This window comes from Cherax quadricarinatus, unplaced genomic scaffold (assembly GCF_038502225.1).
Source record: "Cherax quadricarinatus isolate ZL_2023a unplaced genomic scaffold, ASM3850222v1 Contig1424, whole genome shotgun sequence".
In the NCBI taxonomy this organism is placed as follows: domain Eukaryota; kingdom Metazoa; phylum Arthropoda; class Malacostraca; order Decapoda; family Parastacidae; genus Cherax; species Cherax quadricarinatus.
This window is the reverse complement of record NW_027196450.1, coordinates 27506-52257: the sequence shown is the minus strand read 5'-3', so window position 1 is coordinate 52257 and position 24752 is coordinate 27506. Positions and strand designations below refer to the sequence as shown.

Here is a 24752-nt window from a genome sequence, read left to right as displayed (position 1 = left end):
GATGTACTAGTCATTATATTTTGTTGTTGCAGAAGTACTATGAAGATTCTATGTTCAATAAAGCCTAGAGATAAGGCCTGTGTTTCTATCACAACAATTTATTGAACATAGAATCCTGGGCTACCTGGTGGTGATCCTGCGCTAGACTACATCACAACATGGAGCGTTTACTGAAACCTGAGAGGCTAGACTGTGACCCCAGCTTATCAACGGCTGCTCAGGAATGGAAGCACTGGTTTAAGACTTTCGAAAACTTCTTGGGAGCCCTTCCTAAAGAAGATCTAGATAAACTAAGTCTGCTCATCAATTTTGTGTCACCTAAGATATATGAGGCTATTTCTGAGTGTAATACCTACGAAGATGCTATCAAAACCCTCAAGTCTCAGTATATTAAACCTACAAATGAAATCTTTGCACGCTATCGCCTTGCAACTCGCCGCCAGCAGATTGATGAGTCCTTAGAGGAATACTTTCAAGCACTGAAAATTTTAGGTAAGGACTGTCACTTCCAAGCAGTGACAGCTGCTCAGTATTGTGAAGAGTCCATCAGGGATGCTTTTATCAGTGGCCTGCAATCACCAATAATAAGGCAGCGTTTATTGGAGAATAAAACTCTCGACTTAGCCGCTGCCTTTGACCAGGCAAGAGCTCTAGATTCAGCCCAGAAGAATTCTGAAGTATACAGTACCACTCAGCCTTCTCGAGTGGTAAGTGCTGCAATTCCTGACCAAGACTCTTGCAATGAAGTTACTGTGGAACCTGCCTCAGTGACAGCAGCAGCAGGTACGGTGTGTTTCTTTTGTGGTTTTTCAAGACATCCACGTCCAAAGTGTCCTGCTCGTGAAGCAATGTGCCATAAATGCCACAAGAAAGGTCACTTTGCTAAAGTATGTCGTGCTAATGCATCAACAAGAGCTAGTGCCTCCACACATTCCAGTGATCATGCGACTCTAGCAACAGTGACTTCTGCGGCTACTCCAAATTCACTGTCAAAGGCAGTTGTGAAAGTATTCATCAAAGGAACAGAAGTAGATGGTCTTATTGATAGTGGCAGCTCAGAGAGTTTCATCAACCTTGACTTAGTTAAACGGCTCTCCTTGACTCTACATCACTCATCAGGTACCGTTTCCATGGCATCAACATCTCTCTCTATTCAGACCTTAGGGTTTTGTAAGGTAAATCTCAGAGTTAATGGAAAGGATTATCAAGATGTACATTTAGCTATTCTGCCACAACTGTGCTCTGATGTTATCCTTGGTCAGGACTTTCAGAAGCTGCATGGTAGTGTCACCTTAACATATGGAGGTGAACTGCCTCCTCTTGTTGTCTGTGGACTTAGCACTTTAAGGGTAGACCCACCAAAGCTGTTTGCAAATCTTACCGCGGATTGCCATCCTATATCAGCTAAGTCACGCCGCTATTCTTATGAGGATCGGATGTTCATTGAGAAAGAAACTCAGAGGCTGCTGAAGGAGGGTATTATAGAACCGAGTGATTCCCCTTGGCGTGCACAGGTTGTTGTTGTTAAAGATGGTTATAGGAAACGGAGACTGGCTATCGATTACTCTGAGACAATCAACAAATTTACACTTCTTGATGGGTACCCTCTACCTCGAATTGACGATACAGTGAACAAAATTGCTCAGTACTACGTGTTTAGCACAATTGATCTGCAGAGTGCCTATCATCAAGTCCCTATAAGGAATGAAGATAAACCATACACAGCGTTTCAGGCTAGTGATGGCCTGTATCAGTTTACCAGAGTCCCTTTTGGAGTCACCAATGGGGTAGCCTGCTTCCAACGAATTATGGATTCACTCATTCAGGAAGAGCAACTCATGGGAACTTACGCGTATTTAGATAATGTTACCATTTGTGGCAAGACCCAGGAGGAACATGATGCAAACCTTGATAAGTTTTTGGAAGCCGCCAAGAAGAAAAATATCAGTTACAATGAGGAAAAGTGCACTTTTTCAACTAAAAGGCTTAGCATCCTTGGTTATGTAGTGGAAGGAGGTTCAATATTCCCAGACCCTGAACGACTACGACCTCTACGGGAACTTCCAATGCCTCAAGACAAAAAGTCACTCCGAAGAACTCTTGGTCTCTTTGCTTATTACTCACAATGGATCTACAACTATTCAAGTAAAGTCCGCCCATTGAGTGCTACCACATTTCCTGTGACAAAGGAAGCAGAAGCCGCTTTCCATACTCTCAAACAGGACATTGAAAACTCAGTAGTTCAAGCCATTGATGAGTCCCTACCATTCGAAGTGGAAACGGATGCATCTGACATTGCCATTGCTGCAGTCTTATCTCAGGCAGGACGACCAGTAGCCTTCTTTTCGAGAACTTTTCAAGGATCAGAGAAATGTTATGCTGCTGTAGAAAAGGAAGCCCAGGCCATCATAGAAGCAGTTCGCCACTGGAGGCATTATTTAACTGGTAGACATTTCACCATAAGGACTGACCAACGGTCCGTGATGTATATGTTCGACAAGAGGCACAAAAGTAGGATAAAGAATGACAAGATATTACGCTGGAGGATGGAACTATCGTGTTATGACTTTGATATTCTGTACCGACCGGGTCAAGAGAACATCTCACCTGATGCATTCTCTAGGTCCCACTGTGGAGCAGCATGTCATGATTTGCAATCACTCTCAGCTCTCCACAAGGCTTTGTGTCACCCAGGAGTTACACGCCTGTACCATTTTGTCAAATCAAAGAACATGCCCTACTCAGTGGAAGATGTGCGACAAGTGATCAGAGCATGCAGAGTATGTGCAGAGTGCAAGCCAAACTTTCATCAGCCAGAGAAGACTCATCTCATAAAATCCACCCAGCCTTTCGAAAGATTGAATATAGATTTCAAAGGACCTCTACCAAGCACAAATCAGAATAGGTATTTCCTTAACATAGTAGATGAATATTCAAGGTTTCCCTTTGTATTCCCCTGTGCAAATATGGCTGCTTCAACTGTTATTAGTTGTCTTTCACAGTTGTTCTCTATTTTTGGTATGCCAGCTTATATCCATTCAGACAGGGGATCCTCGTTCATGAGTAACGAACTTCAGGAGTTTTTGGCTAGCAAAGGTATTGCCTGCAGCAGAACAACAAGCTACAACCCTCAAGGCAATGGTCAAGTGGAGCGGTTCAATGGTACTATATGGAAGGCAGTTACAATGACATTAAAGTCGCGCAATCTACCTGTTCAACACTGGCAAACTGTCCTACCTGATGCTCTTCACTCTATTAGATCACTGCTGTGCACAGCTACTAATGCAACCCCTCATGAAAGACTCCTCAACTATTCACGTCGTTCCTCTACGGGAGCCTCCGTGCCCACTTGGTTATGTCATCCTGGACCCGTTCTCCTGAAGAGTCACCGTAGGATGAACAAGACGGATCCTTTAGTGGAAGAGGTAGAGCTCCTGCAAGCTAATCCACATTACGCCCACATTCGCTACCAAAATGGTGAAGAGACTACAGTATCTACAAGACATTTAGCCCCAGTTGAAATCCCTATTAGTGTGGAATCTCAAGATACACCAATAGATGTGAAAGATGCTTCGTTTTCTCCTGGAAAGCCCCTTGAGACTACCCCTATGGAAATAGAGGATTCTGCTCCAGCAGTTAATCAAACCCCGCTGGAAAATATCGAACCTGGTGAAGAGGCTCAAGGGCTACGAAGGTCGGGACGTGTACGTCGCCCACCTAACAGTTTGGGAGATTACTGTCTCTGATATTTTAGAAGGGGGAGATTGTAGTGATACTGGTCCTGTGGGGAGCAGCAGCAGGATAATACTGCACCACCTCTAGGGGCCCTTAACAACAACAACAGTTTGGTGTGTGTCATGGGCACCAACACATGGTGTGTGATTCTCTCCTACTTTATCCATTTATCAGCGATGCAGATTACATGGTGAGTTTAAATATGTGGCCTGTAGTTATAACTTTTCTCTTGACATATGCAAGACATCACCATCCCTGTAGAAGCCATTATTAGATGTACTAGTCATTATATTTTGTTGTTGCAGAAGTACTATGAAGATTCTATGTTCAATAAAGCCTAGAGATAAGGCCTGTGTTTCTATCACAACACTCGAAGTATTCCATGTAAAGATTAGCAAGGACAGGAGAGAGAGGAGAGCCCATAGCGACACCGAAGGTTTGGGAATAATATTTCCCTTGGAAGGAAAAGGAGTTAGAGTCCACACAGAGGCGGATCAGATCAAGAAAGACATCAGTGGGGATAGGGAGATGAAGAAACCCTTCATGGGCCTTCTCTCTAAGGAAATCAAGGACATCATCAAGAGGGACGTTGGTGAAGTGGGACTCAACGTCAAGACTAAGCATCTTACAGGTTAGGAGAGAGCGAACCCGTTCAATGAAGTCTTGAGAGTGACGGAGGTGGGCAGGAGAAAAAGTACCAAGAAAGGGAGTGAGGGTTTTGGCCAACCAAGAAGCAAGAGAATAAGAGACAGAACCTCTAGAGGATATGATAGGACGAAGAGGAATATCAGGTTTGTGAATTTTGGGAAGGCCATAGAAATAGCGAAGAGAGGGACAGATGACACGAAACCGTTGAACAAGGTCAAAGTCAGGAGGACAGAGGTCGGAGAGAGTCCTTAGTTTCTTGTTGAAAGTTCTCTTGATGCGATCAAGAGGGTTGGAAATGAGAGGAGTGTAGGTATGTGAGTCAGAGAGCAAGACATCAGCTTTACGGAGGTAATCCTCGCGATCAAGGATAACTACTGAATTACCTTTGTCAGAAGATAGTATGACAATGTTAGTGTTAGATTTAAGAGAAGAAAGGGCAAGTTTGCAATGGTGTGGAAGGTGGCGATTCTTAGAAAACAGACTAACAAGAGCAGGAAGGAGAGCGCCACGAAAAGTGGACAAGTCAGGAAGATTACGGGAGCGAGATTGACGAAAGGAATCAAAAGAGCTAATCAGGGCAATACCAGCACGAGGGTTAGGCGAAGTGGCAAAGGAAAGGCCAAAACCAAGAAGTTCAAGCTCATAATGAGAGAGTGAAACAGAAGACAAGTTAGTAACACAGTCAGTGAGGGAGAATTTAGACCAAGGGCTAGCTGAGATGAGACGTTGTAGTTTATTTTGTAGTTTAGAAGAATGAATTTGTGTATTCAGGCAAGCAGTGTCAAAGGCAATGGTAGGGAGAAGGTTACAGAGATCTTGTGGTAGAGCCGCAAAGAGAGCACGTTGACGCTGATGGAAAGTAAAGAAGGCATCTTCAACCTGTGACTTAGTAGAAAGAATGAGCTGTTGAAGTAGGAGATGGGCATGATCAGGAAAGGTAGTGCCCAGTGGGTTGGGTTTCAGGAAATGGGAGAAGGAAGGTGGCAGAACTTGTTCAGCAAAACAGTCATGTAGGAAGCGAAGCTGATTCTTACGACGCCGGGTAGTAATAAGAACAGCCTCATAAGATCGAAAGAGGGGTTTAAAAGAGGGACGAACATTAAAAAAGTTGGAGAGAATATGACGCTTAACTGCGGGGTCCATAAATAACAAAAAAAGGCACAATACCGTGACTGGAACGATACACAAATAACCCGCTTCCTTTCCTTGATGTTCATGTCCACCGCTTAGATACAGGTTTTTCCTTTTCCGTTTACCGAAAACCTATGCACAGTGGCATGTACATTCACTACTTTTCCTATCATGCTTCCCCTGTCAAGAAAAGTGTTCTTATCTCCCTCTTTCTCCATGCCCTCTGCATCTGTGATCCTCAGTTCCTTCCAGCAGAAATTTCCACTCTTCATAATTCATTTTCCTGTCTTGGCTACCCTTCCCATTTCATAGACTCTGTCTTCTCACGTGCTAAATGTAATTTCTTCTCTCCCAAACTCTCTACTCCTGGGAACTCTTCTGTCCTCTGCCTTCCCTACATTTCCGGTCTTTCTAATCTCAACAATTCTCTCCGTCCCTTAGACATCCAGCTTACTTTCCGCCAGACTAACACTCTTTGCACTAATCTCATTCATACCTCTGCTCCCTCTACAGATGTTCCTGTTGTCTACTCTATTTCTTGCTCCTCCTGTCCTCTTCAATACTTTGGAGAAACTGGCCGATCTCTTTCTGACAGACTTAGGGAGCACAAAAATAGTGTTAGGCTTGCCGACACTAACAATGCTCTGTTCTGTCACGTCAGAGATCACAGCCATCCTATTGACTGGTCTTCCGCTAAAACTGTCTTCCCTACTTCCAACTCTAACAGTCACCGTCTAGTTGAATCCTCTCTAATACACAGCTTTCCTTGTATGAATCTTAGTCCTGGCTTCATCTCTGTAGATGCCTTCCTGTCCCAGTACATTGTAAAATGCTCCAAACTTCAGAACGCCCATGACTTAACCTGATTCCTCATTTTTTTTTTTTCTTCTCCCTTTTCCCTTTTCCTCTTTCCTTTTTGTCTTTCTTTCTTCTGTCACATGTTTCTGTTCCTTCATTATTTATTTCATCACTTCCCCTTCCCCACCTCTGTGCACTTGCTCTCCCTCTACTACTACTGCTACTACTACTACTGCTGCTGCTGCTGCTGCCGCTGCCACCTCCGGCGCTGCCGCCGCCGCCTCTTCCTGCCTATATATAGCTGTCCTGCTCCACTTCTGGTTAGTGTGACTTTGTAAATGGTCCAAGTCGGACCGAAACGTCGTTGTAAGCTTCTCTCTTCTATGTGCGGGTTATTTGTGTATATACAGTATACTATTAAAAATTTATATATGTGTATATGTAGATAATAAGTCTACCTTGTGCATTATTTCAGTTCCTTGCTTGCATTTACTATATTGTATTTCTTCTTGGACCATCCTTAAGCCATTGCAATTTCCTTGTGACTTGTCTTGACCACTAGACCCATCCACCCTACAGTTTCAGACAAATGTAGGCTGAGCAGCTAGGTTAGACATCTGCGTATATGTGTAGTATATCTTCTTATGTTATTTTTTGTCTTGTGATCATCTCTGCATAACACCAGTCCATTTATTTGTAATCAGAATACTTTATGGTAACATTATATCTAGTTTCTAAATAGATAAGGATATTTCTTTAGCATAATATTCTGTTTCAGGAAACTGAAACTAGCAGTTCAAAAGTATGCCATGTGAACATACTAAGCGAAGAAATTGAGCTGATTTTGAAGAAGAGAAAGCAAAAGACAGAAACTAAGGTATAAATATTTGTTAGGTACTATAGTCTCCAAAATGCCTTATTTTTGTAAAGTAAAATATTCTCTAAGAAAAAATTACTGCATGGTAAACCATAGTATTTTCTTTAACATAGTGAGCATGCAAAATGTGCTCAATATATCCCTCTTCAAATATACCTGATCATTTTGAGAATCATCATCCCCATGGCTTGTTCTCAGACCATGGTTACTTGATGACTTGTCAGTCAAGGTACTCATACTTGCAGCATACGGTGTAATCTAGCATAGGCACTACAGCCTGGATGATCAGGAATGATCTGGAGGAACTTTTAAAACTTCTTATTGAAGGGCATTAGTACCTAGAGTGAGGTCCAGTTTTTTTTTCCTCAACAAACCGGCTGTATCCCACCGAGGTAGGTGATCTCAATAGAAAAACGAAAGTTTTTCTTTTTAAATTTAGTAATTTATACAGGAGAAGGAGTTACTAGCCCTTTGCTCCCAGCATTTTAGTCACCTCTTACGACATACACGGCTTACAGGGAAAGAATTCTGTTCCACTTCTCCCATGGTGTGAGGTCCAAATATCCACCTCAAATTTAAAGATTTAAGGCTTCACCCAGGGCCTGTCAGTCAAGATTGCTTTTTTCATCCTGGCCAGTCAGGCTTTCTTAACCATTTCTTGAAAACATCTATTCTTAACAGGTTCTACAACACATACCACATAATGTCTACCTTCCATATATATAACTGCCCTTATTGAAGGTTCTGCTAGAAGGATTCCTGAACTTCATCACAGCCATTATACAGAATTTTCTACATTTTTAAAAAATGAAAAGAGTTTTTCTGTAACATAATTGGTTCAATAAACTACAAAGACTGACATGGGGGCAGGAGCTCGGACTCGACCCCTGCAACCTCAACTAGGTGAGTACCTTCTCCGTGGTAGTCACATCTCTGGTGTTAGAAATAGAGCCTGGGTTACTCAGTCCTAGTTCAACATAGACAAAAGGAATTTATTAAAGAATGAAGATTGGAACGCCAGACTGAGTAGAAAGTGATAGGTCTGAAACTGATAGTTTATGGATAAAAGTGATAGTGATTCCTGAAGTGATTCATCAGAATTATAGTCTGTAAATATTGTCAAGATTCAGGCAGTGATGCTTAGGGAAATTCAGGATACAGTGTGATAAAACACAGAGAGAGAGAGATCCCTGAAACATAGGCAATGCAAAATGGCCTATTTGAAGGATTAAATACTATAAGATCACAACCCAGGTAGAAGTCCTCCAAAAAAGTGATTCCCATGAACTCACATATATGAAAAGTGTTGAGCTACTGGAGATGTAAATAAGTATTTCATTGATATACAGGGAAACTTTGATCTACCTTGTGATGCTGAAGATAAGGGCTTCTTTGATACAGCAATCCACATTATATAAGCTAAAATTAAATGTAATGCAAGTAAAGAAAACATCAACTTAGGGTAGGAGCAACAGTGACATGTTTGTCAAAATTTATCTTTTTAAGACAGCAGTGAAGGGCTGAGTATCTTACCAAAGGCCCCAGGGATAGTGGAGAATAATTATAGGTTTTTAATCATTTAGAGTAGCATGTTTAGTGGCTACCTGACCAAAAGCATGCATACTCAGTAATACAGTGATCCCAGCTCTTTTTCTTTTTATGGCTAAACTTACCACCTTCAGGATCTTTGGACCATCAAGCTTATGATACTCTCTGATATATTGGATACATTTAAAAGAAATACGATGTAAAGTATGGTGAAAGGGACTGTATGTAGTACATGCTCACTTATACTATATATTTACACTGCAATTTTTGGTGGTGATCTCTTCATTCTGTTTAATTCTTAAAATATTTTACTAACAATTGACCCTCTATGGCTAGTGATTAGCTTTGCAGCTCTGGTAAAATTATAAAATTTACCACTTAGGAAGTGTTAGTACAGCAACATTCTTTGTAAGTATAGTAATAAATAAGCCTGTTTCATTTATGCTAATATTTAAGTTTCCAGTAGACCATGGTGGTCAAAGGTGTATTGTTGAAGTATTATTATTATATGACCTCTGTTAGTCTAGCAAAATTGATATTCTGGCAAAGCCTAGGAACCAAGGGTACCAGAAAATCAGTGTTGTACAAGTATTTTGAACTTGACATACTGTATTAACTTGTAATTGTTTTACATGATGGTAGGATTGCTGGTGTGTTTTTTGTCTCATAAACATGCAAGATTTCAGGTACGTCTTGCTACTTCTACTTACACTTAGGTCACACTACACATACATGTACAAACATATATATACACACCCCTCTGGGTTTTCTTTCTAGTTCTTGTTCTTGTTTATTTCCTCTTACCTCCATGGGGAAGTGGAACAGAATTCTTCCTCTGTAAGCCATGCGTGTAATAAGAGGCGACTGAAGTGCCGGGAGCAAGGGGCTAGTAACCCCTTCTCCTTTATATATTACTAAATTTAAAAAGAGAAACTTTTGTTTTTCTTTTTGGGCCACACTATCACTGATCAGTTCCTGATCAGCCGGGCTGTGGCTCGTACATTAGTTTGCGTGCAGCCAGCAGCAACAGCCTGGTTGATCAGGCTCTGATCCACCAGGAGGCCTGGTCACAGACCGGACCGCGGGGGCGTTGACCCCCGGAACTCTCTCCAGGTAAACTCCAGGTAAACACTGCCTTGGTGGGATATGGCCGGTTTGTTGAAAAAAAAAAAAATGCAAGGTTTCAGATATGTCTTGCTACTTCTACTTTTCCCTAGGTCACACTACACTTGCATGTACAAGCATATAGTATATTCACATCCCTCTGGGTTTTCTTCTATTTTCTTACTAGTTCTTATTCTTGTTTATTTCCTCTTATCTCCATGGGGAAGTGGAACAGAATTCTTCCTCCGTAAGCAATGCATGTCGTAAGAGATGACTAACATGCTGGGAGCAAGGGGCTAGTAACCCCTTCTGTATACATTACCAAAGTTAAAAAGAGAAACTTTCGTTTTTCTTTTTGGGCCACCTTGCTTCGGTGGGATGCAGTCGGTTTTTTGAAAGACAATGATACTGTATTAATTCGTGTGTAACTTTTTTTCAGCCTATTACAATATACTTTGTAAAATGGCATGGATATGACTGTGAGGATGCCACATGGGAAGCTGATTCTGAACTGATTCATGCCAGTGACAAGATAGAAACTTTCTTACGTAAGCAACATGTAGATTATTCGAAGCATCATTCAGAATACTTTAGTGATGAGGCTCTACTAACTCCAGATGATCCTCATCCCCGGAGGTCAGTAAAGAATTTGCTTTTAAATTGTTTAGTATATTTTTTTTTTTTTTCAACAAGTCGGCCGTCTCCCACCGAGGCAGGGTGACCCAAAAAAGAAAGAAAATCCCCAAAAAGAAAATACTTTCATCATCATTCAACACTTTCACCACACTCACACATTATCACTGCTTTTGCAGAGGTGCTCAGAATACAACAGTTTAGAAGCATATACGTATAAAGATACACAACATATCCCTCCAAACTGCCAATATCCCAAACCCCTCCTTTAAAGTGCAGGCATTGTACTTCCCATTTCCAGGACTCAAGTCCGACTATATGAAAATAACCGGTTTCCCTGAATCCCTTCACTAAATATTACCCTGCTCACACTCCAACAGATCGTCAGGTCCCAAGTATCATTCGTCTCCATTCACTCCTATCTAACACGCTCATGCACGCTTGCTGGAAGTCCAAGCCCCTCGCCCACAAAACCTCCTTTACCCCCTCTTTCCAACCCTTTCGAGGACGACCCCTACCCCTCCTTCCTTCCCCTATAGATTTATATGCTTTCCATGTCATTCTACTTTGATCCATTCTCTCTAAATGACCAAACCACCTCAACAACCCCTCTTCTGCCCTCTGACTAATGCTTTTATTAACTCCACACCTTCTCCTAATTTCCACACTCCGAATTTTCTGCATAATATTTACACCACACATTGCCCTTAGACAGGACATCTCCACTGCCTCCAACCGTCTCCTCGCTGCTGCATTTACCACCCAAGCTTCACATCCATATAAGAGTGTTGGTACTACTATACTTTCATACATTCCCTTCTTTGCCTCCATAGATAACGTTTTTTGACTCCACATATACCTCAACGCACCACTCACCTTTTTTCCCTCATCAATTCTATGATTAACCTCATCCTTCATAAATCCATCCGCCGACACGTCAACTCCCAAGTATCTGAAAACATTCACTTCTTCCATACTCCTCCTCCCCAATTTGATATCCAATTTTTCTTTATCTAAATCATTTGATACCCTCATCACCTTACTCTTTTCTATGTTCACTTTCAACTTTCTACCTTTACACACATTCTCAAACTCATCCACTAACCTTTGCAATTTTTCTTTAGAATCTCCCATAAGCACAGTATCATCAGCAAAAAGTAACTGTGTCAATTCCCATTTTGAATTTGATTCCCCATAATTTAATCCCACCCCTCTCCCGAACACCCTAGCATTTACTTCTTTTACAACCCCATCTATAAATATATTAAACAACCATGGTGACATTACACATCCCTGTCTAAGACCTACTTTTACCGGGAAGTATTCTCCCTCTCTTCTACACACCCTAACCTGAGCCTCACTATCCTCATAAAAGCTCTTTACAGCATTTAGTAACTTACCACCTATTCCATATACTTGCAACATCTGCCACATTGCTCCTCTATCCACTCTATCATATGCCTTTTCTAAATCCATAAATGCAATAAAAACTTCCCTACCTTTATCTAAATACTGTTCACATATATGCTTCAATGTAAACACTTGATCTACACATCCCCTACCCACTCTGAAGCCTCCTTGCTCATCCGCAATCCTACATTCTGTCTTACCTCTAATTCTTTCAATTATAACCCTACCGTATACTTTTCCTGGTATACTCAGTAAACTTATTCCTCTATAATTTTTACAATCTCTTTTGTCCCCTTTCCCTTTATATAAAGGGACTATACATGCTCTCCGCCAATCCCTAGGTACCTTCCCCTCTTTCATACATTTATTAAACAAAAGTACCAACCACTCCAACACTATATCCCCCCCTGCTTTTAACATTTCTGTCATGATCCCATCAGTTCCAGCTGCTTTACCCCCTTTCATTCTACGTAATGCCTCACGTACCTCCACCACACTTACATTCTGCTCTTCTTCACTCCTAAAAGATGGTATACCTCCCTGGCCAGTGCATGAAATTACCGCCTCCCTTTCTTCCTCAACATTTAAAAGTTCCTCAAAATATTCTCGCCATCTACCTAATACCTCCCTCTCCCCATCTACTAACTCCCCTACTCTGTTTTTAACTGACAAATCCATACTTTCCCTAGGCTTTCTTAACTTGTTTAACTCACTCCAAAATTTTTTCTTATTTTCATTAAAATTTCTTGACAGTGCCTCTCCCACTCTTTCATCTGCTCTCCTTTTGCACTCTCTCACCACTCTCTTCACCTTTCTTTTACTCTCCATATACAGTGGACCCCCGCATACCGTTGGCATCACATACCGTTTATTCCGCATACCGCTCACTTTAATCGCAAAAATTTTGCCTCGCATACCGCTCAAAAACCCGCTTTGATCGCTACCGCATAGCGCCCAAAAACCCGCTTTCGTCCGAGACGCGTCCAATGTGCGGCCTGAGCCACGCTCACATGTTCCGCCGGTGGCATTGTTTACCAGCCAGCCTCCGCGGTAACATCCAAGCATACAATCGGAACATTTCGTATTATTACAGTGTTTTTGGTGATTTTATCTGGAAAATAAGTGACCATGGGCCCCAAGAAAGCTTCTAGTGCCAACCCTACAGCAATAAGGGTGAGAATTACTATAGAGATGAAGAAAAAGATCATTGATAAGTATGAAAGTGGAGTGCGTGTCTCCGAGCTGGCCAGGTTGTATAATAAACCCCAATCAACCATCGCTACTATTGGTGGTACAGCTGCTGCTGCTGCTGCACTGTCAGCTGCTGCTGCTGCTGTAGCACCGTCTGCTGCTGCTGTAGCACCGTCAGCTGCTGCTGTAGCATGTCTGCTGCTGCTGTAGCACTGTCTGCTGCTGCTGTAGCATGCTGCTGCTGTAGCATCGTCTGCTGCTGCTGTAGCATCGTCTGCTGCTGCTGTAGCACTGTCAGCTGCTGCTGCTGCTGTAGCATCGTCTGCTGCTGCTGTAGCATCGTCTGCTGCTGCTGTAGCATCATCTGCTGCTGCTGCTGCTGCTGCTGTAGCATCGTCTGCTGCTGCTGTAGCATCGTCTGCTGCTGCTGTAGCATCGTCTGCTGCTGCTGTAGCATCGTCTGCTGCTGCTGTAGCACTGTTGTTGGTGTGGCTTATTGAGAATACCAAGAAACAATTAACCCCAGAGGATTTGCCACCCAGGATAACCCAAAAAAGTCAGTGTCATCGAAGACTGTCTAACTTATTTCCATTGGGGTCCTTAATCTTGTCTCCCAGGATGCAACCCACACCAGTCGACTAACACCCAGGTGAACAGGGAAAAATGCCTGGAACTAGTGCTCATATTGGTGAATTTAAAGCCAGCAAAGGTTGGTTTGAGAGATTTAAGAATCGTAGTGACATACACAGTGTGATAAGGCCTGTTCTGGAAGAAAATGCCAAACAGGACCTACAGTACTCAGGAGGAAAAGGCACTCCCAGGACACAGTGTCTCATCAGTCATTGCTGCATCTTCAATAAAGGTAAGTGTCATTTATTCTTCATTTAGTAGACTAGTACATGCACAATATATACTGTGCATGTACTACTCTACTATTGTGCATGTATCCTTCTCTTTGTGTGTAGGAAAATGTATATTTCATGTGGTAAAATTTTTTTTTTCATACTTTTGGGTGTCTTGCACGGATTAATTTGATTTCCATTATTTCTTATGGGAAAAATTCATTCGCATACCGATTATTTCGCATACCAATGAGCGCTCTTGCACGGATTAAAATCGGTATGCGGGGGTCCACTGTACTCTGCTCTTCTTATAACACTTCTGCTTTGTAAAAACCTCTCGTAAGCTACCTTTTTCTCTTTTATCACACCCTTTACTTCATCATTCCACCAATCACTCCTCTTTCCTCCTGCCCCCACCCTCCTATAACCACAAACTTCTGCCCCACATTCTAATACTGCATTTTTAAAACTATTCCAACCCTCTTCAACCCCCCCACTACTCATCTTTGCACTAGCCCACCTTTCTGCCAATAGTCGCTTATATCTCGCCCGAACTTCCTCCTCCCTTAGTTTATACACTTTCACCTCCCTCTTACTTGTTGTTGCCACCTTCCTCTTTTCCCATCTACCTCTTACTCTAACTGTAGCTACAACTAAATAATGATCCGATATATCAGTTGCCCCTCTATAAACATGTACATCCTGGAGCCTACCCATCAACCTTTTATACACCAATACATAATCTAACAAACTACTTTCATTACGTGCTACATCATACCTTGTATATTTATTTATCCTCTTTTTCATAAAATATGTATTACTTATTACCAAATTTCTTTCTACACATAGCTCAATTAAAGGCTCCCCATTTACATTTACCCCTGGCACCCCAAATTTACCTACTACTCCCTCCATAACATTTTTACCCACTTTAGCATTGAAATCCCCAACCACCATTATTATTATTATTATTATTATTAAAGCGACAAATAACTACAGTACCTGGTACCTCGGGTGCACAGTATGATGGGAAGAGAAATGGAGTAACAGTATAGGGATTATTATATAATCTAAAATAAAAAATATAGTAATATATATAATCCATTTTTCTTTAAGGAAAGGTTATCTAGAGAAGGAAACAGATTTACTATCACTTGTAACTTAGCTGTTTTCCAAAAAAAAGCAGAAAAATCTTGATTTAATAATGACCCACTGAACTGCAACATCTCATCTGTCTTAATTGTGTAGCCATTATATTTCCCACCTCCAAAGTCATGCTAATTGCTTTTCCTGATTTACTTACAGATATAAACTCACATTGCAACAGCTGATTAAATCATAAGACTATTTGCCTCTCCTCTCTTCTATTAAAAGTCACTTCTCATGATGCCCTCTTTTCAGTCGTTCCTTAACCCTCTTAACTGTCCAAACGTAGATCTACTTTTTTTTACATTCTTATGGAGAAAATCAAGGTCAGAGTGCTACGCTCGCAAACGTAGATCTACATTTTGGACAGTTTAAGGGTTAAAAGTTCCATATACTTTCAATCCACCCCAAATTTATATACTCTTAAGCAACTTATATTGTCCTCTTTGATTGAAATAAACATTTCATATTTCTTCATTACTTGTTCTTTGTATTAATATGCTCAATAATAACCCACATGGAGACAGAAACTCAGATTGATTGACTTGTATATTTTGACTCCCTTCTGAAGTCCTCTTCAGCAGAGGCTCCCAGAAGGGGGTCAAAATATACAGATCAATCAGTTTTCTGAGGTTATCTCCATGTGGATTATTACTGAGCATTCATAAGTGTTAATTACACTTTGGTTATTCATTTTATTATGATTATTATAATCAAAACAAAGCACTTAACCAATTTGGGTCATATAGCTATTCATTGTATTAATATGTTTAGTTAATTGATTACTGTAATACTCACTTTTGTATTGCATGTTTGGAAAACATTGTTAACTGTGTAACCAAATCATTACTATATTATTTGATCAACTAATTTTGTAAATGGTTCATTTTTACTGTAACTTACTTAAACTAACAAAATATTGGAATGCAGTCTCTGGATACATTATATGACATTGTAGTCTATGACTACCACTCACAAGATAGGTATGGGATGCATAAAACAAAATGAAATTAAGGGACAAAGAAAACTTACTATAATAGTTATATTTCTCGCTTTTTATTATTTCATGGCTTTTTGAGCAAAGGTGATTTTTTATCTTTTTGCACCTTTCTAGTTTTTATTTTGTTAAAACCCTTTTTTGTTCTCAGATGTATGGAAGATGAATTATTCAGTGATTTCAAGAAAGGCAAGAGTGTTTACACCAGGGTAAAATCAAGGAAATCCAGTGACAAGGTAATGTATCTTAATACTCAGTAGTTGTATTTTGTTATACATGGCTTTTTTTCTTTTTCTTACTGGTGTAAAAAATATTCAGTTACCAAAACTTGTTATCACTGTATATTAGGCAACATGATCATTGTTATTCTTGATATATATTTTCTCATTTCTTCACAGCATTATTGTAATTGATTTGAATAAAAATCCACTATTATTGAGACTATGAGGTTATTTACAGTATGTACAGTACTAAGACCTACAGTATTTTTAATTGTATTTTGCCAGTATTGGGCCATGTTAAACAGATGTGAAGAGTAGGACTAATATAATTACCCATGCTCTCCAGGTACATGATAAATCAACTGGTGTTCATCCAAGTATAACAGATGGTCTTCCAAAGTACAACCCAAAAAGAGTTCAAGAAGTGTTCAAAAAACAAATAAATTTTACTCTTAGTCTATCTAAGCAGGAATTTTGTTCTGCAGTCCAAAATGGTATGTTCTTATAGTAGTGTAGGGTATGTGTGTGTACGTATTCATCTATAGTGGACCCTTGACCAACGATGGCATCGTCTAACGTTAAATCCGACTAGTGATACATTTTAATGCAAAAATTTTGCCTCGACTAGCGCTAAAAAACTCGACCAACACGATTCGTTCCATCTGAGACGCGTCCACTTGTGGCCAGTGTTTACAAGCCAGCCAGCCACCGCGGTCCCATCCAAACATATAATCGGAACATTTCATATTATCACAGCGTTTTTAGTGATTGCACCTGCAAAATAAGTCACCATGGGCCCCAAGAAAGCTTCTAGTGCCAACCCTACAGCAAAAAGGGTGAGAATTACTATGGATATGAAGAAAGAGATCATTGCTAAGTATGAAAGTGGAGTGTGTGTCTCCAAGCTGGCCAGGTTGTACACAAAACCCCAATCAGCCATCGCTACTATTGTGGCCAAGAAAATGGCAATCAAGGAAGCTGTTCTTGCCAGAGGTGCAACTATGTTTTCGAAACTGAGATCGCAAGTGATAGAAGATGTTGAGAGACTGTTATTGGTGTGGATAAACGAAAAACAGATAGCAGGAGATAGCATCTCTCAAGCGATTATATGTGAAAAGGCTAGGAAGTTGCATGAGGATTTAATTAGAAAAATGCCTGCAACTAGTGGTGATGTGAGTGAATTTAAGGCCAGCAAAGGTTGGTTTGAGAGATTTAAGAATCGTAGTGGCATACATAGTGTGATAAGGCATGGTGAGGCTGCCAGTTTGGACCAAAAAGCAGCTGAAAAATATGTGCAGGAATTCAAGGAGTACATAGACAGTGAAGAATTGAAACCTGAACAAGTGTTTAATTGTGACACTGACAATGTTGTGAAACACTTTGAGAATGTCATAAAGGAACGGGAGGTACAGGCCTCTGTGGACAGATATGTTGTGCGACAGAGGTCCAGTGACTCTCAAGCTGGTCCTAGTGGCATTAAAATAAGAAGGGAAGTAACCCCAGAAAAGGACTTGACACCTCAAGTCCTAATGGAAGGGTATTCCCCTTCTAAACACTAACACCATCCACAGTCTCCCCTCCTCCCATCCCATCAATCATCACCAGATCTTCAATAAAGGTAAGTGTCATGTAATTGTACATGTCTTCTTCAGTTTGTGTGTATTAAAATTAATATTTCATGTGGTAAAATTTTTTTTTTTCAATACTTTTGGGTGTCTTGCACGGATTAATTTGATTTCCATTATTTCTTATGGGGAAAATTAACTCGACTAACGATGAGCTCTCAGGAACGGATTAATATCGTTGGTCGAGGGTCCACTGTATTTGTGATTGTGTACTCTTCTATTTGTGATGATGTTTCTGGGCGTCTCTGCAAAGACAGTGATTATGTGTGAATGATGGTGAAAGTGTCTGTTTTGGGTCACCCTGCCTCAGTGGGAGATGGCCAGTGTGTTAAAAAAAAAAAATGCGTATGCATGTAACATCTGGTGCTAGATGATTATATATAAAAATAATTGTACGAGTAGCAAGAGCAAAACACTAATAATATTGATATGTATTTATTTTTCTTTTATTTTTTCTTTACATGCTTGTTAGTGATATTTTTATGTAACTTGAGTGTTAGTAGGTGCATGAGTGGAGATTTTTTATATCTAGTGTTGAATTATCTCAGGTTAAAGGATTTTGTAAAAATTATGTCAGTTTAAATGACTGGTGCTGCAGTAGTCCCATGCCTCCCTTATGTAACTGCAACATGACCTGGCTATTCTTTCACTAGACATTAGCTAGCCAGATAATCTGTTATTGTCCTCTTAGTAAAAGTAATATTCTGTACCATTTTTTTAGTGAAAATAATAATCCAGTATTTGCTTTATTCATAATTATATTAATGGGGAAACACTAAACCTGTAGATATCATAGTGTCTAGGCAGGAGGAGGTAATCAGATTTGATCCAAACAAGGGGGAGGGTAGCTCCAGTTTAGTGGATCAAGAGCTCTTCAGCAGCATCAAGGCACACACCCCTCATTTGAAGATTTTCTAAAACTCCTTAATTCATGACCTTTTTGGGGTTTAGTGCTTTATTATTATTTATTTATTTTTTATTAACACATCAGCCGATTCCCACCAAGGCAGGGTGGCCTGAAAAATAAAACCTTCCGTCATCATTCACTCCATCACTGCATTGCCAGAGGGGTATTTTACACTACAGCTATAAAACTGCAACATTAACACCCTTCCTTCAGAGTGTAGACATGGGGTTCCCGTCTCCAGGACTCAAATCCGGCCTGCCAGTTTCCTTGAATCCCTTCGTAAATGTTACTTTGCTCACACTCCAACAGCACGTCAGGTATTAAAAGCCATTTGTCTCCATTCACTCCTACCAAATACGCTCATGCACGCTTACTGGAAGTCCAAGCCCCGCGCACACCGAACCTCCTTTAGCCCCTCCCTCCAACCCTTGCTAGGCCGACCCCTACCCCACCTTCCCTCCACTAGAGATTTATACACTCTCAAAATCATTCTGTTTTGTTCCATTCTCTCTACATGTCCGAACCACCTCAGCAACCCCTCCTCAGCTGTCTGGATAATAGTTTTGGTAATCCCACACCTTCTTCTACTTTCCAAACTATGAATTCTCTGCATTATATTCACACCACATATTGCCCTCAGACATGACATCACTGCCTCCAGTTTTCTCCTGGTACAACTATACTCTCATACATTCCCCTCTTTGCTTCTATGGACGAAGTTCTTTGTCTCCACAGACTCCTAAGTGCACCACTCACCCTTTTCCCCTCATCAATTCTATAATTCACCTCATCCTTCATAGACCCATCTGCTGACACATCCACTCCTAAATATCTGAATACATTCACCTCCTCCATACTCTCCAATTTGATATCCAATCTTTCACCACCTAATCTTTTTATTATCCTCATAACCTTACTCTTTCCTATATTCACTTTTAATTTTCTTCTCTTACATACCTTACCAAATTCATCCAACAACCTCTGCAACTTCTCTTCAGAATCTCCCAAAAGCACAGTGTCATCAGCAAAGAGCAACTGTGACAACTCCCACTTTGTGTTTGATTCTTTATCTTTTAACTCCATACCTCTTGCCAAGACAGTCGCATTCACTTCTCTTACAACCCATCTATAAATATATTGAACAACCACGGTGACATCACACATCCTTGTCTAAGGCCTACTTTTACTGGGAAATAATCTCCCTGTCTCCTACATACTCTAACCTGAGCCTCACTATCCTCGTAAAAACTCTTCACTGCTTTCAGTAACCTACCTCCTATACCATACACCTGCAACATCTGCCACATTGCCCCCCTATCCACCCTGTCATATGCCTTTTTCAAATCCATAAATGCCACAAAAACCTCTTTACCCTTATCTTAATACTGTTCACCTATGTTTCACTGTAAACACTTGATCTACACACCCCCTACCTTTCCTAAAGCCTCCTTGTTCATCTGCTATCCTACTCTCTGTCTTACTCTTAACTCTTTCAATAATAACTCTACCATACACTTTACCAGGTATACTCAACAGACTTCTTTCTTTCAACACACCGGCCGTATCCCACTGAGGCGGGGTGGCCCAAAAGGAAAAATGAAAGCTTCTCCTTTTACATTTAGTAATATATACAGGAGAAGGGGGTTACTAGCCCCTTGCTCCCGGCACTTTAGTTGCCTCTTACAACATGCATGGCTTACGAAGGAAGAATTCTGTTCCACTTCCCCATGGAGATAAGAGGAAATAAACAAGAACAAGAACTAGTAAGAAAATAGAAGAAAACCCAGAGGGGTGTGTATATATATGCTTGTACATGTATGTGTAGTGTGACCTAAGTGTAAGTAGAAGTAGCAAGATGTACCTGAAACCTTGCACGTTTATGAGACAGAAAAATGGACACCAGCAATACTACTATCATGTAAAACAATTACAGGCTTTCGTTTTACACTCGCTTGGCAGGACGGTAGTACCTCCCTGGGCGGTTGCTGTCTACCAACCTACTACCTAGGACTCAACAGACTTATTCTCCTAAAATTTTTGCACTCTTTTATCCCCTTTGCCTTTATACAAAGGAACTATGCATGCTCTCTGCCAGTCCCTAGGTACCTTATCCTCTTCCATACATATATTAAATAATAGCACCAAACACTCCAAAATTATATCCCCACCTGCTTTTAACATCTCTTATTTTTATCCCATCAAACCCAGCTGCCTTGCCCCCTTTCATTGTACCCACTGCCTCACGAACTTTCTCCACACTTACAACTGGCTCTTCCTCACTCCTACAGGATATTATTCCTCCTTGCCCTATACACGAAATCACAGCTTCCCTATCTTCATCAACATTTGACAATTCCTCAAAATATTCCCTCCATCTTCCCAATACCTCTAACTCTCCATGTAATAACTCTCCTCTCCTATTTTTAACTGTCAAATCCATTTGTTCCCTAGGCTTCCTCAACTTATTAATATCGCTCCAAAACTTTTTCTTATTTTCAACAAAATTTTTTGATAACATCTCACCCATTCACTTAACATCTCCCAAAATCTCTCTCTCTCCTCAGAGAGGAATGCAGAGGAGAGAGAGAGATTTTGGGAGATGTTAAGTGAATGTATAGGAGCCTTTGAACCAAGTGAGAGAGTAATTGTGGTAGGGGACCTGAATGCTAAAGTAGGAGAAACTTTTAGAGAGGGTGTGGTAGGTAAGTTTGGGGTGCCAGGTGTAAATGATAATGGGAGCCCTTTGATTGAACTTTGTATAGAAAGGGGTTTAGTTATAGGTAATACATATTTTAAGAAAAAGAGGATAAATAAGTATACAAGATATGATGTAGGGCGAAATGACAGTAGTTTGTTGGATTATGTATTGGTAGATAAAAGACTGCTGAGTAGACTTCAGGATGTACATGTTTATAGAGGGGCCACAGATATATCAGATCACTTTCTAGTTGTAGCTACACTGAGAGTAAAAGGTAGATGGGATACAAGGAGAATAGAAGCATCAGGGAAGAGAGAGGTGAAGGTTTATAAACTAAAAGAGGAGGCAGTTAGGGTAAGATATAAACAGCTATTGGAGGATAGATGGGCAAATGAGAGCATAGGCAATGGGGTCGAAGAGGTATGGGGTAGGATTAAAAATGTAGTGTTAGAGTGTTCAGCAGAAGTTTGTGGTTACAGGAAAGTGGGTGCAGGAGGGAAGAGGAGCGATTGGTGGAATGATGATGTAAAGAGAGTAGTAAGGGAGAAAAAGTTAGCATATGAGAAGTTTTTACAAAGTAGAAGTGATGCAAGGAGGGAAGAGTATATGGAGAAAAAGAGAGAGGTTAAGAGAGTGGTGAAGCAATGTAAAAAGAGAGCAAATGAGAGAGTGGGTGAGATGTTATCAACAAATTTTGTTGAAAATAAGAAAAAGTTTTGGAGTGAGATTAACAAGTTAAGAAAGCCTAGAGAACAAATGGATTTGTCAGTTAAAAATAGGAGAGGAGAGTTATTAAATGGAGAGTTAGAGGTATTGGGAAGATGGAGGGAATATTTTGAGGAATTGTTAAATGTTGATGAAGATAGGGAAGCTGTGATTTCGTGTATAGGGCAAGGAGGAATAACATCTTGTAGGAGTGAGGAAGAGCCAGTTGTGAGTGTGGGGGAAGTTCGTGAGGCAGTAGGTAAAATGAAAGGGGGTAAGGCAGCCGGGATTGATGGGATAAAGATAGAAATGTTAAAAGCAGGTGGGGATATAGTTTTGGAGTGGTTGGTGCAATTATTTAATAAATGTATGGAAGAGGGTAAGGTACCTAGGGATTGGCAGAGAGCATGCATAGTTCCTTTGTATAAAGGCAAAGGGGATAAAAGAGAGTGCAAAAATTATAGGGGGATAAGTCTGTTGAGTGTACCTGGTAAAGTGTATGGTAGAGTTATAATTGAAAGAATTAAGAGTAAGACGGAGAATAGGATAGCAGATGAACAAGGAGGCTTTAGGAAAGGTAGGGGGTGTGTGGACCAGGTGTTTACAGTGAAACATATAAGTGAACAGTATTTAGATAAGGCTAAAGAGGTCTTTGTGGCATTTATGGATTTGGAAAAGGCGTATGACAGGGTGGATAGGGGGGCAATGTGGCAGATGTTGCAAGTGTATGGTGTAGGAGGTAGGTTACTGAAAGCAGTGAAGAGTTTTTACGAGGATAGTGAGGCTCAAGTTAGAGTATGTAGGAAAGAGGGAAATTTTTTCCCAGTAAAAGTAGGCCTTAGACAAGGATGTGTGATGTCACCGTGGTTGTTTAATATATTTATAGATGGGGTTGTAAGAGAAGTAAATGCGAGGGTCTTGGCAAGAGGCGTGGAGTTAAAAGATAAAGAATCACACACAAAGTGGGAGTTGTCACAGCTGCTCTTTGCTGATGACACTGTGCTCTTGGGAGATTCTGAAGAGAAGTTGCAGAGATTGGTGGATGAATTTGGTAGGGTGTGCAAAAGAAGAAAATTAAAGGTGAATACAGGAAAGAGTAAGGTTATGAGGATAACAAAAAGATTAGGTGATGAAAGATTGAATATCAGATTGGAGGGAGAGAGTATGGAGGAGGTGAACGTATTCAGATATTTGGGAGTGGACGTGTCAGCGGATGGGTCTATGAAAGATGAGGTGAATCATAGAATTGATGAGGGAAAAAGAGTGAGTGGTGCACTTAGGAGTCTGTGGAGACAAAGAACTTTGTCCTTGGAGGCAAAGAGGGGAATGTATGAGAGTATAGTTTTACCAACGCTCTTATATGGGTGTGAAGCGTGGGTGATGAATGTTGCAGCGAGGAGAAGGCTGGAGGCAGTGGAGATGTCATGTCTGAGGGCAATGTGTGGTGTGAATATAATGCAGAGAATTCGTAGTTTGGAAGTTAGGAGGAGGTGCGGGATTACCAAAACTGTTGTCCAGAGGGCTGAGGAAGGGTTGTTGAGGTGGTTCGGACATGTAGAGAGAATGGAGCGAAACAGAATGACTTCAAGAGTGTATCAGTCTGTAGTGGAAGGAAGGCGGGGTAGGGGTCGGCCTAGGAAAGGTTGGAGGGAGGGGGTAAAGGAGGTTTTGTGTGCGAGGGGCTTGGACTTCCAGGAGGCATGCATGAGCGTGTTTGATAGGAGTGAATGGAGACAAATGGTTTTTAATACTTGACGTGCTGTTGGAGTGTGAGCAAAGTAACATTTATGAAGGGATTCAGGGAAACCGGCAGGCCGGACTCGAGTCCTGGAGATGGGAAGTACAGTGCCTGCACTCTGAAGGAGGGGTGTTAATGTTGCAGTTTAAAAACTGTAGTGTAAAGCACCCTTCTGGCAAGACAGTGATGGAGTGAATGATGGTGAAAGTTTTTCTTTTTCGGGCCACCCTGCCTTGGTGGGAATCGGCCAGTGTGATAATAAAAAAAAAAAAATAATAATCACAATGTAAGTCTGCAAAAATAATATACCTCGTTACATTTTTTATTGTAGTTTACCATCTTGTCATTATAGGATTGCAGTGTATAGTGATAATTTCTCTTCACAGTGTCTTTTACTTTAACTTAAGTATATTCAGATAAAGCTTAAAATGGGGCCCTTTAGAATATTAATATTTTTTAAAAAGATTTTTTTTGGGGGATGCTTATTAGAATGTTATATAACATTGAGTAAGTGGAAGTACACTAATTTCATTACATATATACACATTCCCTAATAACAAGTGTTGGTGTTAAATGCCCTTAGTTGAAAGTGCTGTCAAAAATTTTATTACAAAGCACTACAGTATACAGTGAAAGAGAAGGGATAGGATGGCTGGCAGCAAGGTCACAATTGTCCTGAACATCTAAGTGTAATGGGTACACTCAGACACTGCTAAGTTGGTTCTTGTATTCATTTTGTGCATTAAACCTGTGTGGGTCATACAGCTGTTGAAGAAGAAATTACCACAAAGACATGCC

At 40.7% G+C, this 24752-nt stretch overlaps 1 protein-coding gene across 7 annotated transcripts in view; it reads left to right on the top strand.

Annotated features, from left to right (window-relative positions):
• LOC128684525 (M-phase phosphoprotein 8) overlaps positions 1 to 17009 on the top strand; it is a 28448-nt gene extending 11439 nt beyond the window's left edge. For 6 of the 7 annotated variants that reach the window (XM_070080994.1, XM_070080997.1, XM_070080999.1 and 3 more), the window contains exons 4-7: positions 7091 to 7189; positions 10281 to 10477; positions 16212 to 16296; positions 16628 to 17009. In XM_070080994.1, coding sequence (XP_069937095.1) covers positions 7091 to 7189; positions 10281 to 10477; positions 16212 to 16296; positions 16628 to 16789 — 543 coding nt within the window. In that variant the 3' untranslated portion in view covers positions 16790 to 17009. The remainder of the gene's footprint in view (positions 1 to 7090; positions 7190 to 10280; positions 10478 to 16211; positions 16297 to 16627) is intronic. The other variant, XM_070081001.1, reaches the window with a different exon arrangement.
• Positions 17010 to 24752: the final 7743 nt, after the last annotated feature.